At 38.2% G+C, this 15,215-nt stretch overlaps 3 protein-coding genes across 3 annotated transcripts; 1 reads left to right on the forward strand and 2 right to left on the reverse strand.

Annotated features, from left to right (window-relative positions):
- Window positions 1-301: 301 nt before the first annotated feature.
- LOC140798400 (protein LIGHT-DEPENDENT SHORT HYPOCOTYLS 5-like) lies at window positions 302-1,132 on the forward strand. Its single transcript, XM_073152209.1, has one exon. It carries the CDS (start codon window positions 454-456, stop codon window positions 1,015-1,017), a length of 564 nt encoding a protein of 187 aa, XP_073008310.1. The 5' UTR covers window positions 302-453; the 3' UTR covers window positions 1,018-1,132.
- A 5,100-nt stretch (window positions 1,133-6,232) lies between these two features.
- On the reverse strand, window positions 6,233-11,329 carry LOC140799436 (probable methyltransferase PMT23). The gene is made up of 8 exons (XM_073153782.1): window positions 10,740-11,329; window positions 9,984-10,133; window positions 9,207-9,477; window positions 8,995-9,105; window positions 7,983-8,154; window positions 7,613-7,876; window positions 6,748-6,942; window positions 6,233-6,657 (listed from the first exon to the last, which is right to left on the reverse strand). Exons 1-8 carry the CDS (start codon window positions 11,199-11,201, stop codon window positions 6,468-6,470), a joined length of 1,815 nt encoding a protein of 604 aa, XP_073009883.1. The 5' UTR covers window positions 11,202-11,329; the 3' UTR covers window positions 6,233-6,467.
- A 733-nt stretch (window positions 11,330-12,062) lies between these two features.
- Window positions 12,063-15,073, reverse strand: LOC140798714 (gamma-interferon-responsive lysosomal thiol protein-like). The gene is made up of 5 exons (XM_073152726.1): window positions 14,623-15,073; window positions 13,744-13,809; window positions 13,247-13,387; window positions 12,672-12,764; window positions 12,063-12,521 (listed from the first exon to the last, which is right to left on the reverse strand). Exons 1-5 carry the CDS (start codon window positions 14,866-14,868, stop codon window positions 12,375-12,377), a joined length of 693 nt encoding a protein of 230 aa, XP_073008827.1. The 5' UTR covers window positions 14,869-15,073; the 3' UTR covers window positions 12,063-12,374.
- Between the last annotated feature and the right edge of the window lie 142 nt (window positions 15,074-15,215).

The raw sequence follows: 15,215 nt of genomic DNA on the forward strand, positions 1-15,215 counted from the left end.
TGGACAACTCGATCACCATCTCCACTTTAAAATACGTGCGTATCCGGGAATAGTTCGACCTGTATTATCCCTACTTAACAGGGATAAAGTATGCTAAGATCTTTATTTATTTATTTATTTTTCTCTACACATGGATTCATAAACTAGGAAAAAAAAATCTTTCGTTCATGACGGTGTTAATAAAAATATTGTTTTTATTCGTTATTATCATTGATTAATTTGTTTTATTTTTAAAAGAATTTTGGGGAGGGGGGAGGGGGGGGATTATATTTTGCGCAGGAGTCACGTCCCCTAGTATGGGGGCCACCACGTGAAATTACCCACTTCAATTCTCTCCTCCAATCCAACCCCTCTTCCCCTTCTCTCCCTTCTTCCATCACCCTTCTCTTCTCTTCTCAGAGGCTGCTACTCCAAACTGAAGAATTATTAGGCTACCGGAAGACAACTAAAGAGATGGATCCCGGTGGCGGCGGCGATCCGACTCCACCACCGGCTCCAGCTCAGCCGCAGCAGCAGCAACAGCCGAGCCGATACGAGTCGCAGAAGCGGCGGGACTGGAACACCTTCCTCCAGTACCTGCGGAACCACAAGCCGCCGCTGACGCTGGCGCGGTGCAGCGGCGCGCACGTGATCGAATTCCTCAAGTACCTGGACCAGTTCGGGAAGACAAAAGTCCACGGGGCTGGATGCGCCTTCTTCGGCCACCCGAACCCCCCGGCCCCGTGCTCCTGCCCGCTCAGGCAGGCGTGGGGCTCACTCGACGCCCTCATCGGCCGCCTCCGCGCCGCCTTCGAGGAAAACGGTGGCAGGCCGGAGTCCAACCCCTTCGCAGCCCGCGCCGTCAGGATTTACCTCCGCGATGTCCGCGAGAGCCAGGCCAAGGCGCGCGGCATACCCTACGGTAAGAAGAAGCGCAAGAGGCCGCCACAAGACAAGGGCGAACCGTCCTCCTCATCGGCACCAGCTGGATCCGGCGGCTCAGCTACCGTCGCTGGGACATCTAGTTCTCAAGTGTAGAGTATAGATCCATTATCTCTTATTTCTCTCTCTCTCTCCTCTCTCTCTCTCTCTCTCTCTCTCAGGTTAAACTTTCAGCTTCCTCCTTATATATCATTTCCTTTGAGTTTTGCCATTTTAGGTTATATTACATAACTGATTGCTGATGCTATTTTAGGAAGGAATGTGGTATGAATCGTAGATTGATTGATGGATTCATGTTGCAGTAAAATAGCAACATAAACTATTATTGCTTAGTAACAATCTTGTAGATATCTTTCCTTCCATCACTTAGTTTCCACTCTTGAGTCTTTTTCATTTTTTTTTCCTTTTCTTCCTTTAGATACACAGTTTCCACATAAGCACTTCTGTTTCTTTTTTTCAACTTCTTTTATGTTGTTGTCCTCCTCATCTGTTTCCTCAAGAACACACACTGTGCAGCTAATGTGAGAGGCAAAAATAAAAATTATTTCCCCCTTAATTTCCCAGTAGCCATCATTCTCTGTAGTACTGTTTCAAAGTCCAAGTTGTTCTACGTTTTAGGCTTCTCCACTGTCGAGCTTCTCTCATGGCAATGCGAAGTTGGCGAGGTTTTGCTATACTTGGAAAAAACAAATAAACGGAAAGAAAAGAAAAGAGATCTAAGTACTGGTCCCGGCCGGATAGGTCTGCGTCCTATAGATTAAGGGATTACCCACACGTGTGTCCATCTCTTCTGACTCAAATCCCTCTCGCCCAATCTTTCTCTCCCAGTCTGCCACCAGTCCTGACTCTTCTCTCACCTGCACTTCATCTCTGCCACCCATACATCCCTCTCTCCTTTCTTCTCTCTCTCTCTCTCTCTCTCTCTCTCTCTCTCTCTCTCTCTACTACTTGGAGAAAAATAAATCTTCCATTTGAGAGTAGAATTAACGTTGGTAAATGGAAGTCTTTAATTTCCACCATTAATTTATTTATCTTTTTCTCATGGGCATTGTTGTGATGTTCCAGGAGAAGAACAGTAGGCGTCTCTAGCTTCCTCTCTTTCTTTAATCTTTATCTCAATGCCTCTGAGTCTGAGGGGTAGGAGGCGAGAAAGAGAAAGCCGAATCACTTCCTTTGTCTTTTGCATGGCCCCAAAGATCTCTGAGCCTAAACTGTTCCCTGCCCGCAACTTGGTACCAAAAAAGTTCATTTCTTTATATAGTTTTCTCCCTCAAGCTCTCCCCTCTTTGTGGGGGCAATGGCTTTGTGAAAAGCTTTGTTCTTTTATTCTTAAATGATTAGTGCAGAGGAAGAGCACCTCTGCTCCTGTGTGGATTTGTCCAAAATCTATATATCATATATAAGTACATAGATATATATGCCTTGGTTAATTAATTTGCCTTCAATCTATCTATGTGACGCCATACTCATAAACCTACATATGCCCCACATATATAGCATCTTGTTATCTTCTCCGAAAAGAAGAAACATTTTGGCAACTTCCCTCAGAAAAAAAGGTTTTGGGAAAGCACCAAACAATGTAATCTATAGTACCCTACTGCTTTATTTAGTGCCTTGTTTGTTTAATCTTAGTGTGAGAATGGGAAGTACGGTAGGGGTTTTATGTATCAAAAACTCTTGTTGGATTCCTAACAACCGATGATTGGATTGATAAAGTATTAGGTCCTGAGTTAGCATCTAATTACTTACCACTTTCTTTCTTTCTTTCTTTCTTTTCTCCTTCAAAGTATATAGCCCAGTTGGTACTGGTCTCATAATTATAATTACAAGAACTTGATGTATGCATCAATGGCTTTGTAACCATTCATATTAATTAAACTATAGTCTACTATTAAAAGGCTCATAGCATCTCTTTGCATAAATAATTCCGCTGATAACGTACGGGTATCTTTTAGAAAGCGATAATTAATGTACGGCTTTGCTTCATGTGCAATCTATAGTTTGATAATTTTCACAGGTTGCTTTCAGAATTGGATTACCAACATTCCATACTTTCGTATTCTAATCCGACATTCTTGAGAGAAGCTTAGTTAGGGTTAAAGTTCTTTATGTCATGCACATATATATATATATATCAAGACCTATCTTGTTCTTACACTAGGTAGCCATTGAGGTGTCTTATAAGTAGAAGTATTAATGGTAGGAGAGTTCAAGATGAGCAATAAGTTTGCCATTAATTACTCTATAAGAAATACCATTTCACCAACTTATGCATGGGCTATCTGACAACCATATGATGGCTATGAGGAACCTTTTATCTATTATATATTTGTACCAAATCAAAGAGAAAACCTCGTTTCTATTCCTTCAGCTAGTGTGACCCTACAACTATCATGATGCTCCTGCCATACCTATCAGATCAATTATTTTGGTAGTAGCTAGGTCTTATTGCAGCTTGCTCTATTTAGATTTAAAGCTTGGATGCGCAGTTGGATTTACTCTTTAAATAATGCAGTTTGTTGTATAGTAATAGTTTATATGACTGTGGATGCAAACAACTATCAATAGCGCATACATATACCGGAGGTATAGCTACTTATTCTATTATTAGCTGTGTCTACAATAACCAAACAAGAAGGTATTCTATCACAAACTGTGCTGATGTGCAAATAAAGTAGCAACAGACAATTATTACTTTAGTTTATTGCCTCATTGCTTATCAACTTGTTGCTCCAGATGAAATGATGTGCAAAATTTTCATCGTATCATTCTTAGCTATTAAGGTTATCTATTTACTACCAAATAAGAAGAGATGGAGTTATCGAAATAGGTTGGTACGTATTATATAAAATATTACTTTGATTGATATTGTAAAACTATGCTGAAATGAGAAAACTATAGTACCATATTCATCACGATACTTGTGTTGCAACGAAATTTTTTTCATTGTTTTTTAATTTAGTGATAAAATATTGCTGCACAATTTAGCACAATTAATTATCAGCTTGGAAGAAATTGGTATATTTGATGCCACTTTTCGAGTCTAGACAAATATAATACTTTCTTCAGTTGATGCATAGAGACATCTGTTCGCTCGCAGTCAAATTGTCGTCAGATGAGTTATTGATTCCATGGCAAATGTTAACAAAAGCAAGTTGAGTTGCAGCTTGGCCCCAGTTGAGAATCCTATAAAACATGAGCTTGAACTTGAACTTGAACTTGGATTGGAAACTGCATTCAGAAACCTTTTAGCTTGATATCAAGTTAATTTTTTTTGTCAAAAGAATCTGAATGCTAATTAATAATACTTTTCTAGCAGCTGTAAGAGTTTGACTTTGAATAGATTGTGTTATAAAACATCACGCACGTCTTAGCTTATTATTCACACAGACATAGATATATATAAATTATTACGTCGAACATATTTGATCGAGTTATTTTTAATTAGTATCGAGGACGACGAATATAATTGCTTAATTAAGCCAAGAGTACAGCTTAACACGAGACAAGGTATTTAATTACTTAAACAACAAAACAAATTCAAGCATATGATCATTGTAAATGTATATCACCTGGGCAGAAACTGAGAAAGAGATGATCGAGTCGTAGGAAGATTCAATTACCTGACTGACTAACTACGTATTTGTTATGGTACATTGACTCCCTAACTATATAAAACATCAAAATTCACATTAAGTATCAGGCTATCTTTATTTGAGAGATTACATCAGAAAGTCAAGAAAAAAAAAATGAAAGGATTTACATAGACTCTTAGGCTCTCAACTAATAAGTTAAGTTTTTGAGTTTAAGTTGGGTTCTAATGTTTGTGTCAAACTTTGTTTTATTAATTTGGAGTAGAACTCCCTTGTCTTCCCAACAAGTGTGTGGTATTAGAGGTAGTGTCGATATATAATCCTGGAGTTTGATGCTCCGATGAGTATGCGGAGTCTTATGATTATGAATGAGTTGGTAGTTAAATGATAGTCGTATTTTGTTCAACTAATAAAGCAAGCCTTTAGATGATTAGGTTGGGATAACATAAGAGTGTGCCAAAAGCCCGTTTACACGTTAAAGTAAAAGTTTTGGTTTAGAACAACGGTGTGCGAAATTGACGAGTAGTAGGTTCAGATTGAGTACGATGGTCAGGTATTAATCATTGTGAAATTTCACAATAACACATGGGGGCTAAGACGAGTAAGTGTGATGATAACGATTGGACTTTTATTTATTTTTATTTTGCTTTGGTCCAGAAATATAAACAGTGGATTTCTATGTGTCTCTTTTTTAAAAGTTTGTTTCACAAGCAAATGTAATAATACTTATTTTTTGTGGCTAAAAATACCCCTAGCTTTGACTGTAATTTGATTTCGAAGTTAGAGTCCTGTTCTTCGGACTCCTTTATTTTTTTGTAAAATACCAAAAGGGGAGTGGAGTTTTGCAATTAGAACCCCCCCCCCCCATCCCTCTTCACTTTGTCCTTTCGGGTTGCACTTGCGCACATTTTTGCACAAATATAAATGAAAGCGACGTCACGTGGGGCCCGCGACAGCGCGGCCCTGGATGGTTCGGGCCGTGGATTTGCTAAGACTGCGGGCCCACTTGGGTCAATTTTGACGCGTCGTACGGACGGAAGTGACCGGGCGGAGGAGAGAGCGGGAGCGTGAGATCAGTCGAGGGGCCACCCGCTTCCCCTTGACTCGGTGTCGACTCGGTGGCCGACAGAGGGATCTACGTGGGAGCGGGCAGCGGCTATTCGTACCCCCAGGCAGCGAGAGCATCTACCCCCACTCAATCACAGCGGTAGTACTGGCCACTGGGTGTGATAGTAGCAATATCCTTTCCATTGTTCACGAGATGGTGGAGAACTGGGGAGTGGAATCTCTTGAACCAGAGGAGAGATCGTGAAGGACGGTACGAGCCTGTCACAGAGAAGAGAATTGTAACAAAATAGGTGACTTCTAGTAGGTTTCTTTATCCGGAATAGGTGACTTGTGATCACTTATTTGGGTATATACTTTGGTGTGCGAACTTGATCAAAGACTCCATCGCCGTGAAATTTTATGTAGTTTCATATGTTATTTATGAGCAGGTGGGGTTGGACTTGTAACTGACCTGGGAGGATCCGAGATCCAACTCTTATGAGAAAATTCCATATTAGAATCATCAGCTCGGTGTTCGATTTACAAGCATATTGCTATGATGCCTTAATTTGCTATCTGCCTAACTTTAATGATCAATTACTGAAGAAACAACGACAATACAAAATTCCCTAGCTCACAAACTATTAAGTTAAGCGGGCAATCAATCACCATAATTTCCAAGTCAACTAATTAGCTGTCTTTTCTCAAAGGAAGAACACACCAATAGTCTGTCAAAAGAGTCGAGAGTTGATACTAAGTGAACTCTCTGCTTTCTTATGATAAAGAATCAGGTTCAGTGAAAAAGAATCAATACAATTGTGAATTTGACGAACATATGTTATAGAGACTTTGCATAGTAAAAATGATTCATTCTAAACTGTGATCTGCCATCATCATGTGGACCCTCTATTTCTCAGGACGCCAGAAACCCTTTTGACCAACAAGAAACTGCTGTCTGACTATGGCAGTCTCATAATGAAGAGATTGTAATATAGAGCGCATCTGCTTTATTATTTCCATTCTGTCTTGCAATAACACCCATCCACCTGGTCTCAAAATCCTGTCCATCTCAGCTGCTACCTCAATATTGTTGCATCTGAAGAGAAAAGAAACGAATCTAAAAATTGGATTGCCTACAAAATACATAAGCTAAAGAACAATGGTTCCAGAATTGAACACTATTTACCTCTTTGTAACATTTCCTAGAAGATAGCTGGCATGAAGTAGATCATAAGTTCGAGGATAAGTGTTAAATGCTTCACACCAATTATGATAGATCCCAATCAACCCTCTGTTGAAAATTATTGGTAAGGTATCTGGCTCGTCAGTAGGTATAACATTCATCACCCAGAGAGGTTGACTGATTAGTGCAGCTGAAAACCTGAGTTTGATACAGAAAATTACGATGACGGACATGTCATCCATAATGATCAAATCCTCAGTTCATTTTTTAAATTGTAGTTAATCTGTAACACACAATTACTCTAATGTAATATAAAGAAGCGAGGACTAAGTTCAAAGCTTTAACCAAACTTTTTCCTGCTAAGAGAACAGGTACAAAGAAATAGCATATCAACTTATCAGAGGACTGCTGAGGTGATGATCTGAAAGAATTAATTTAGAATTTGAGTTGCTCCCCATTGTAAAAGTATTAACTGCTGAGAACATGGTTAGACAATGGTTTCTCTCATCCTGTGTTGCCACCTATAGGTAGATTACGTATGGTTTTATGCAAGTTTCCATAGTATGAGAAATTTGATGCAAGATTCCTATCAGGGCAAATACTTCAACTTAGAGCTTAGTAATCATGCAATGACAGTCTTGATTAAAACATAGATAGTAATCAGAAAGTTATATTGTGCATAAGAATTCACGCCTTGGGCAGAAGCTAGCATATGGAAGCATGATCAACTCCCTTTAAAGAAAAAGCATATTGTTTTATGGAACAATAATAAGTACTCAAAACATAGAGAAAACCTTAAATATTCTACGTTAAATTTTTGAAATGAAAATTTAGTTGTAAATTACAAACAAGCTTGATGAAAACATACCCTCCAAATCTGGCATTCATATCCATGACGTTACGTATACTTGACCAGTTGATTGCAAGGTCATTCAGATATACTCCTGAAACAAGTTCTTTCCAGTGGTTTGTATCATCATAAAGTTTTCCTTCAGAAGGATTTCTGTTTGTTTCTTCAGGTATACTTGAAGATATATCAATAAGTCTTTCTGGCCAGGAAACAGGCCAATTCTGTTCTTCACCTGAATTGATAACTGGGAGTTGGTGAATACAATTATCTAGTGGGGCATTCCTGCAAATGAAAAAATAGGAATAATTAAGAAGTCTTATACTACCTAATACTAATACTCAAACACTGCAATATCAAGAGTGATATAAAGCAACAATCGAAGGACTACCATGAAAAATCTTGTCCGACTTTCAAAGCACATAAAGGTGGTTTATTTTCTTTTCTCTGAATGTAGCAGATATTTGATATAGGCTTTTGATAAATCACGAGTCCAATTCCAGCTGCATCTGTAGTTTTCACCACTGCCTTCCAGCAAATAGAGTCTGTCAAAGCTACCATTGCTGCCAGACATGAATTAAAGACATCAATTTAGTGGACATTATTGTTCATACTCAAGGTTATCAAATACTTTAACCCGGTCACCCGAATGATCACAATTTCTGGTAAAATTAAAAGCTCGCACAGTTTTGACAGCAGATAAATTTTCTGAAAACAAAAGGAAAACCTCATAAAATTTCTTTTCCTTTTCCTTTGCCAGTATAAGGAGGAAATGTTTTGAAACAAAAAACATGTTTGATATGTTGATTTATGGAGAACAGGGGCCTGAGGAAAAGGGAACATGAAATACAAAAGAGATCAACTTTTTTCTCATTGATTCAAATAGCAATCCTTGTCTGAAGATTCTCTATTGATTAAAGGCATTTGGCAGTTTTGTAGGCTAAATGTGGTGTATGTCTTAACAAATGTTTATTAGGTGGTATCGTGGCAGTATGTGTTCCTGCTTTGTACTTGCATGGAAGATATGTAGTAGCATCAATGTAGTGCCACATGACCGATAATATGAATCACAAGAGAAGTCATATACCTGAACAGACAGTAATATCCCTAAAGGAGAGTGATATCCCCTGAAGGAAGGTCATATTCAGAGGAGCAATACACCAGCATCCCAATTAGGCACCCCTCTTTTCCATTCTATGATAGCATATCAAAATTCTTTTGTACACAATACACATAATAAAGACTATTGCCAAGGTTAGCAACCAAATAACACCAAGTGTCCACCTCCAATTGCAGATCAACTCTTACGGTATATGTTACTACTACATTAAATTGTTAGGCTAGATTCATGAAAATTACTTGATACTGTGCGCTAAAGAAAAAACATAAAGATAATTACTGACCATTCCAGACACCTTGATCTCTTTCATTATCACGATAAACCGGTGTTGCAGACCACGCGAAAAAACCTCCAGGCCTCAAAATCCTATTAAGTTCCAATAATGGCTTCCCACCTACAGGTCAGCAAAGCAACAATTCATGTAATAAAACATTAGAACTCTCACTGGCTCTAAAAATATTTATACTTGGCTAGAAAGCTAAAACCCAGACGAACCATCTGCATCCCAGTGGACCCTACAACGCGCGCAGTGAATCAAATCAAATACATTATCAGGAAAAGCAAGTTTCTGTGTTCCAATCACTGACAGAAAAGCTGGAATTCCACGTTCCAAAGCAAATTGTATCTGAGCTTCATGCTCATCCTTTGGGGCAAATGACATGGTAATGACATTTTTATCAAGCAAGTATCCACCAAAGCTTGCAACACCACAGCCAACATCCAGGACAACTCTTGTGTGTCTTCCCCACCCAATAGTTGGCAGAATCTACAGAATCAAAATATAGAAGTAAAAAGGTAGAAAAATCAATAGTACATCTAACAATACAGATGATAACATGACTCTATGAAAGAAGTTCCAGCAATTTAATGTAGGATAAATAGATAGAAAATTTGTTTTTCTATTTTTAAGGAGTAAAGGACCTTCTAAATTAATCATCAGAGATTGGTAAGCCGCAATTACAACAACATAAGCAGTGCAGGATGTTCAACTAAATATTGATACATTGCTTGAATTCCACCACATAAAATTTAAAGGTGACATTAGAAATATATTATATATGTTGCTGAACCACACTATAATTTGATGCAGATAATTTGAAAACATAATAGAAGATCGTCAGTTCATTTTCAACAAAGATATTAACAGAAGATGACCGATATATTTTCTGTTCAGATGTAAATTTTTGTTCGTACATAGCATGGTTGCAGGAACATGAGGTGATAAGTTTTCTTATAACTATATATCTTGCCAATTTGCTAGGATAGATCTACCTGTTCAATGAACTGAATGTAGGTTGTTACGCCGTCTTTGAATTGAGTCCCACCGCCGGGGAAAACAAGATAGTCACCAGATTTCCGAACCCAATTTTGATCCTTCTTATATTCAACTAGTTTTGGATGAGGGACGTTGTCATACCATATCTGGAGAAGGAACTTCCGTAAGATTCTTAAAAAAATCTTAATGTTTAAGTACCAGCACTATCACTTTCACCAACATCATACTGCATCACATATATTGACGAATGACGACAGCCTCCAAGTTCTGTTAATGATATATAATATTATAATCTTGTAAATGCATAAGCCATTCAGATTGACAGAGGCAACCCTAGCCGAATGTCATTTCACAATAGAGAATGTGAGTAGACGAGAAAACGATGAAAGAAAATTAATGCTAAACAACGAAAGAGTAGGAAAGGAATTCAAATAATAATAGGAACACTAACTGTAACTTTGATGTGATTGTAGGTTAGGTGGATGACTAAAAATAAAATAAATCCAAAATTGAACCACCGATAGTAACTTTGACTATAAAAATTGGCAATTCACATTTCACTCAAGTAATATGGAAATCTATCCTGGCAAAATCTTACCTCATACAATTCTCAGTGTCAATAGTCAATAGATCACGAACTTGGAAAAAAAAAGGACTAGGAAAGATACAACAAAGAACAAGCAATCAACACTACAACCAGATCAATAACAACTGGGAAATCAACATCCTCCTTACCGAAGAACCAATCTCACCATGTCTCTACTTTGCGGCCACGGCACCGGCACCTTATAATTCCGCGGCAGTGGAACCAAGCACCGCGGCCTCGGCCACGGGCAATGCCGCTCCCGGTGCTCCATGTGCCGCCTCGACTTCAGCTCCTTGATCGCCTTTACGTTATCCAAGCACGGAATGTAATCTTGCACCACCACCCCCTTCCCAACCTTACAGATCTCCCATCGGACCGCCAACTCTTCTCCTTGATCGCCTTCAACTTCTTGAACTCGTTCATCGCTGGATCTGATGGGCACAGAGGTAGAGCTAGGGTTCGTGTCAGGGTTTTTGGTCGGAGGAGAAGGGGAAGGGAAGTAATCGGGGAAGAAGCGGTTACCGCCATTAGAGAGGAAGAGGAGAAGGACGGAGGAGAGGAGGAATAAAGCGAGGAGTAGGAGTAATGGGCACTTCTTTTCGGGTAGGAAAGCGCGGAGAGAAGCCATTTGGGTTTAGAGACGAGGGAGGAGGAGGAGGAGGAGGAGGAGAAGCGGGAGTAAGATATTGTGGGTGAGTTGTTTGGTCGGTGAGTAATTTCGCGTGGGAGGTGCGCCATGCGCCATTCTTTCATTTCGAGGAGTATGTTACCGTATCGCGATATTTATCCGGTGAATGCCGGGGGGCCGATCCGACCCGGTTCCTTATTCGTGTCTAATCGGATTCGGATTTATATTTACCTATATCCGAAAGGTCGAACACCATCAGATATGTACCTTCACATCCACATAGGTTAAACTGGTACAGAAATAGCACAGTGATATTAATTAATTTAATTTGAGATTTATCTTATGAGATTTTTTAGGGCAAATACTGTCTGCTGGTCTATTAAATAGTGACAGCTATAACAACCAATAAATTTAAGTTTTATTATAAACATTAAAACGACCTTCATTAACAGTTTATAAGCACGTTAGAGACATAGTGCTAACCATACAGACTCTAATATTTTACAAGTGTAATACTTCATACAAAGCATAGCTATTTGCAATGGCAATTGCTTATTTTCTACTCTTCTTATGCGATAATGGCTTTAGAAGTATAACATTTTGTGCAATATCATATCAAAAAAATGAGCTACCCTTCTCTGATGACGATCGGATTGGATTCTTTTATTCATTTAATCGGGGTTGAAAATTAATGAGAGAAAGTCCCTGCAATAAAGTATATATGGACATATATCAGGAACGTTACTATATACCTGATTAAGATTTCAGTAGTATAGAATGGTTGTAACCTAACTACATAAGTTTTATTTTCTTCAAAATATAGTGAAATGACTGCTCTCTCCAATGGAATAAGCAAGCTGCTGAACAATATAAATCCATGTCTCTTGGTTTTTCTTGTATCAAATAGCATCTTATATGACATCACAGGTACAGAGTGATCCAGAGGGAGAATGCAATGCCAAATTTATGTGCATTTTTCTGGAGCAAAACAATAATTTTGAACATAATTGGAGGAAACACAGGTTAATTAGGCATCTGAAAAGACAATCCAGTGTGGATTTTTCAATTCTTAGAATTATAAATAGCTCCTACTGATAAAGGATATTGAAACAATGGCAATTGAAACTTCAATCAATATGCTACTCTTCATTAATGATCCTTTCTAGTTGCATATCAGCTGATCGTTTCATCAGCGAGGCACACCTGATCTCCTCGGCTGGCTTTCAATTCTTCGGAGATTGTTTGTGTCAGTCCTTTGCAGGCCTCAGGAAGTTCACCTTCATAAGCTCTGCAGATATGAGCCTCAAAGTTGAGATAATCCTGCAAGATAAAAGGAAACAACCCTTAATTAGCATAAGATTCATATATTTCATGGCACAGAGCAATGAATAATAGCAATTTGATCATTGTCTTGGTAATCAACAGGATTAAAAAGAAGAGCAGAAATTGGGCTATCAAGAATACACTTACATCATAAAGTGGCTGGCCATCAATGACTACCCAAGGAACATACTGATGAGCTGGCTGAAGAGAACCAGTTTCTGCTGCATACTGTAATTCAAGCTGCATTTCAATGAGAGCAAACATTAGAAGTTCGTAAGCGCATGCAGACAATTATCTATAGATGTTTCACAACAAAATGGGATTATATGAGCCAAAAGATTTCTAGATAATCATTTCAGCAACATTTTTTCTCACAAGGGTGCATTACCCTAAACAACCATGTGGATGTGAAGAGAAGTATGCATTTGTTACACCTAATACAAATATTTTGTTGAGATCTTAGTAACATTATCGATACTGGATCCATACAACATTTGTCATAACCAGATTAATGCTATTCTAGTTATTAAGAATCCACAAAATAATGGATGATAAAATTGGATTATTTAAGAAGACAAGCATCATGAGGTCTTTGTAACAGGATATGTTATGTCAAACTCAGATGATCAGATCTTAGTTACATGAAAGAAGCATTTTCTTGAAAAAAGAAAGGAACTTGGAAAAAAAAATTATATATCGAAGAAGAAAGATATTGTACTGACTTGCTCTGCATTTCCACTATTGTAGCAATGTAAAACACCTTCTGAACTCAAACCAGTTTCTTGGAAGCAGGATTGCCACTCAGTCTCTCCTTGAGCCATTATTTTATGTTCAACACAACGAACGAAACCGAAGTGCTGTTGCTGCATTACAGATTTCTTAATTTAATTAAAAAAAGAGAGGATTATGTTCTAATTTAAATAACAAGCTCAGCAATAATATAGGTGTTAATCGAACTTGCATGAGTCTGTAACTCTGTATGTATAAAAGTAGCCCTCAAGAAGACGTAATTTCTTCAGAATTATGCAACAGAGGAATCAAAATTGCTGATAGACAGTTTTAGTTGTCAGACTAGTGGCTTATGATATCGGATGATTTGATCAAGAAAGAGTTTGATAAACATCCTGAATCTTTGGAAATATTTATAATTAACCATCATGGATATATAATCGCATTTCCTGATATGGAAGTAGGAAATAAATATATCTATATACATTACCACATCAGGCCACATTCTGATTGCACATGCTTCGATGGCATTCAATAGGCACTCATTTTCGCCATGCTGCAAAATGAAGAGAAAAGGATAAAGAAGTTCATCCCTATAGAAGAATGACAGCTAAAATTAATACGACCCAAATAAGTAGCAATCCAGATTCATAGTTAACTTTATCTACTTGAGCAGAAGCCAGATAAATAATCAGAAATTTTACTCCCCAATAGATGCTTCTCCCAGGTTGGTGGTATCTATTCTTCCCTATAAGATTTAGTCAGTAGGTTTAAGCTACTAAAACAGTGCTAGGAAATCAGTATTCATTATATATGATCAATCTTATTTACTAAATAAATCATCTTAGCGTCTCATTCCTATTATGTGAAAACAATTACTTTACCGTTCATCTGTCGCCTTTTTTTAAAAATTGGCTAGAGTAAATATTCTATGTCTAGAAACAAAGCACGAGTGTAGCAGTCTTAGAAATTCCCAAGACAAATTAAAAGCAAAATATTTTACACATGACCCAACTGCCTCTTTATAGAAGTCACACCTATCTCTCTGCAGAAAGCCCATATATATACTAAATGCTGCACCAGAATGTAGACAGTAAGCAGCATGTGCTTGTTTACAGTACTACAGAAAAATAATAGCATAGCCTTCATTTATTTGCAGAATGATTAAAAAGAAATTTAATTTTATACCAAGCTAGATTACCAACAGACCAACAATTTAAGTCACATTGTTCTCAGAAATTGATTCGAAGAGTGATAATTACTATAAGAAGAGAGGATTAGAAAGAGGGGACCTTTTCAAACAATTCATATTATGTTGAAGATTCCAATAAGCGCATTCCAAGAACAAGAATTATAGCTCATACTTAACCTGGCAAATGATGGAGCCGTCGGATGTAAGCCTGGCGTTCCCATAAGGGACAAGATCGAGATCGACAATGGAGATGAGCCCATTTCGAAAGATCCTAACGAGGTTGTTTACTATGTAGCTGGAGCAGTAAGGGCAGAGGGCCTCGTAGTAGAGAGACACTGAGACTTTATTGGCCGAGACAGGGGAGGAAGCGAAGCAGAGGAAGGAGAGGAGGAGAAGGGCCAAGAGGAGACGAGGATAAGCCATGGAAGGAAGGAAAGATAAGAGAGACGGCAAAGTACACTTATCTTAGCTTTTGAGCTCGCTTCTTCTGCAAGGAATTCCTTCAGACGGTTGGACTGCGTAAAGAAAGATAAGGAGAAGCGGGGGGAGATTCCATTGGGAGGTGGTTGAGATACCTTTATATCGGAGCTGGTGAGAGGCACGTCGGGTCTAAAGTATTAATGAGCATAAACTTTTCCTTTTCTTTTGTTATGTTGCTTTTATATTTCTTTTCCTTTTCCTTTGTTTTAATTTCCCTTCTACCTTCTCTCCTCATGAGCCAGAAAACAATTCTCTATAATCTACATGCCATAAAAATATGTAATAAATTC

The sequence above is a fragment of the Typha latifolia genome, chromosome 12 (genome assembly GCF_019914945.1).
Source record: "Typha latifolia isolate L0001 chromosome 12, TyphaL0001v2, whole genome shotgun sequence".
NCBI classification, from domain to species: Eukaryota; Viridiplantae; Streptophyta; class Magnoliopsida; order Poales; family Typhaceae; genus Typha; species Typha latifolia.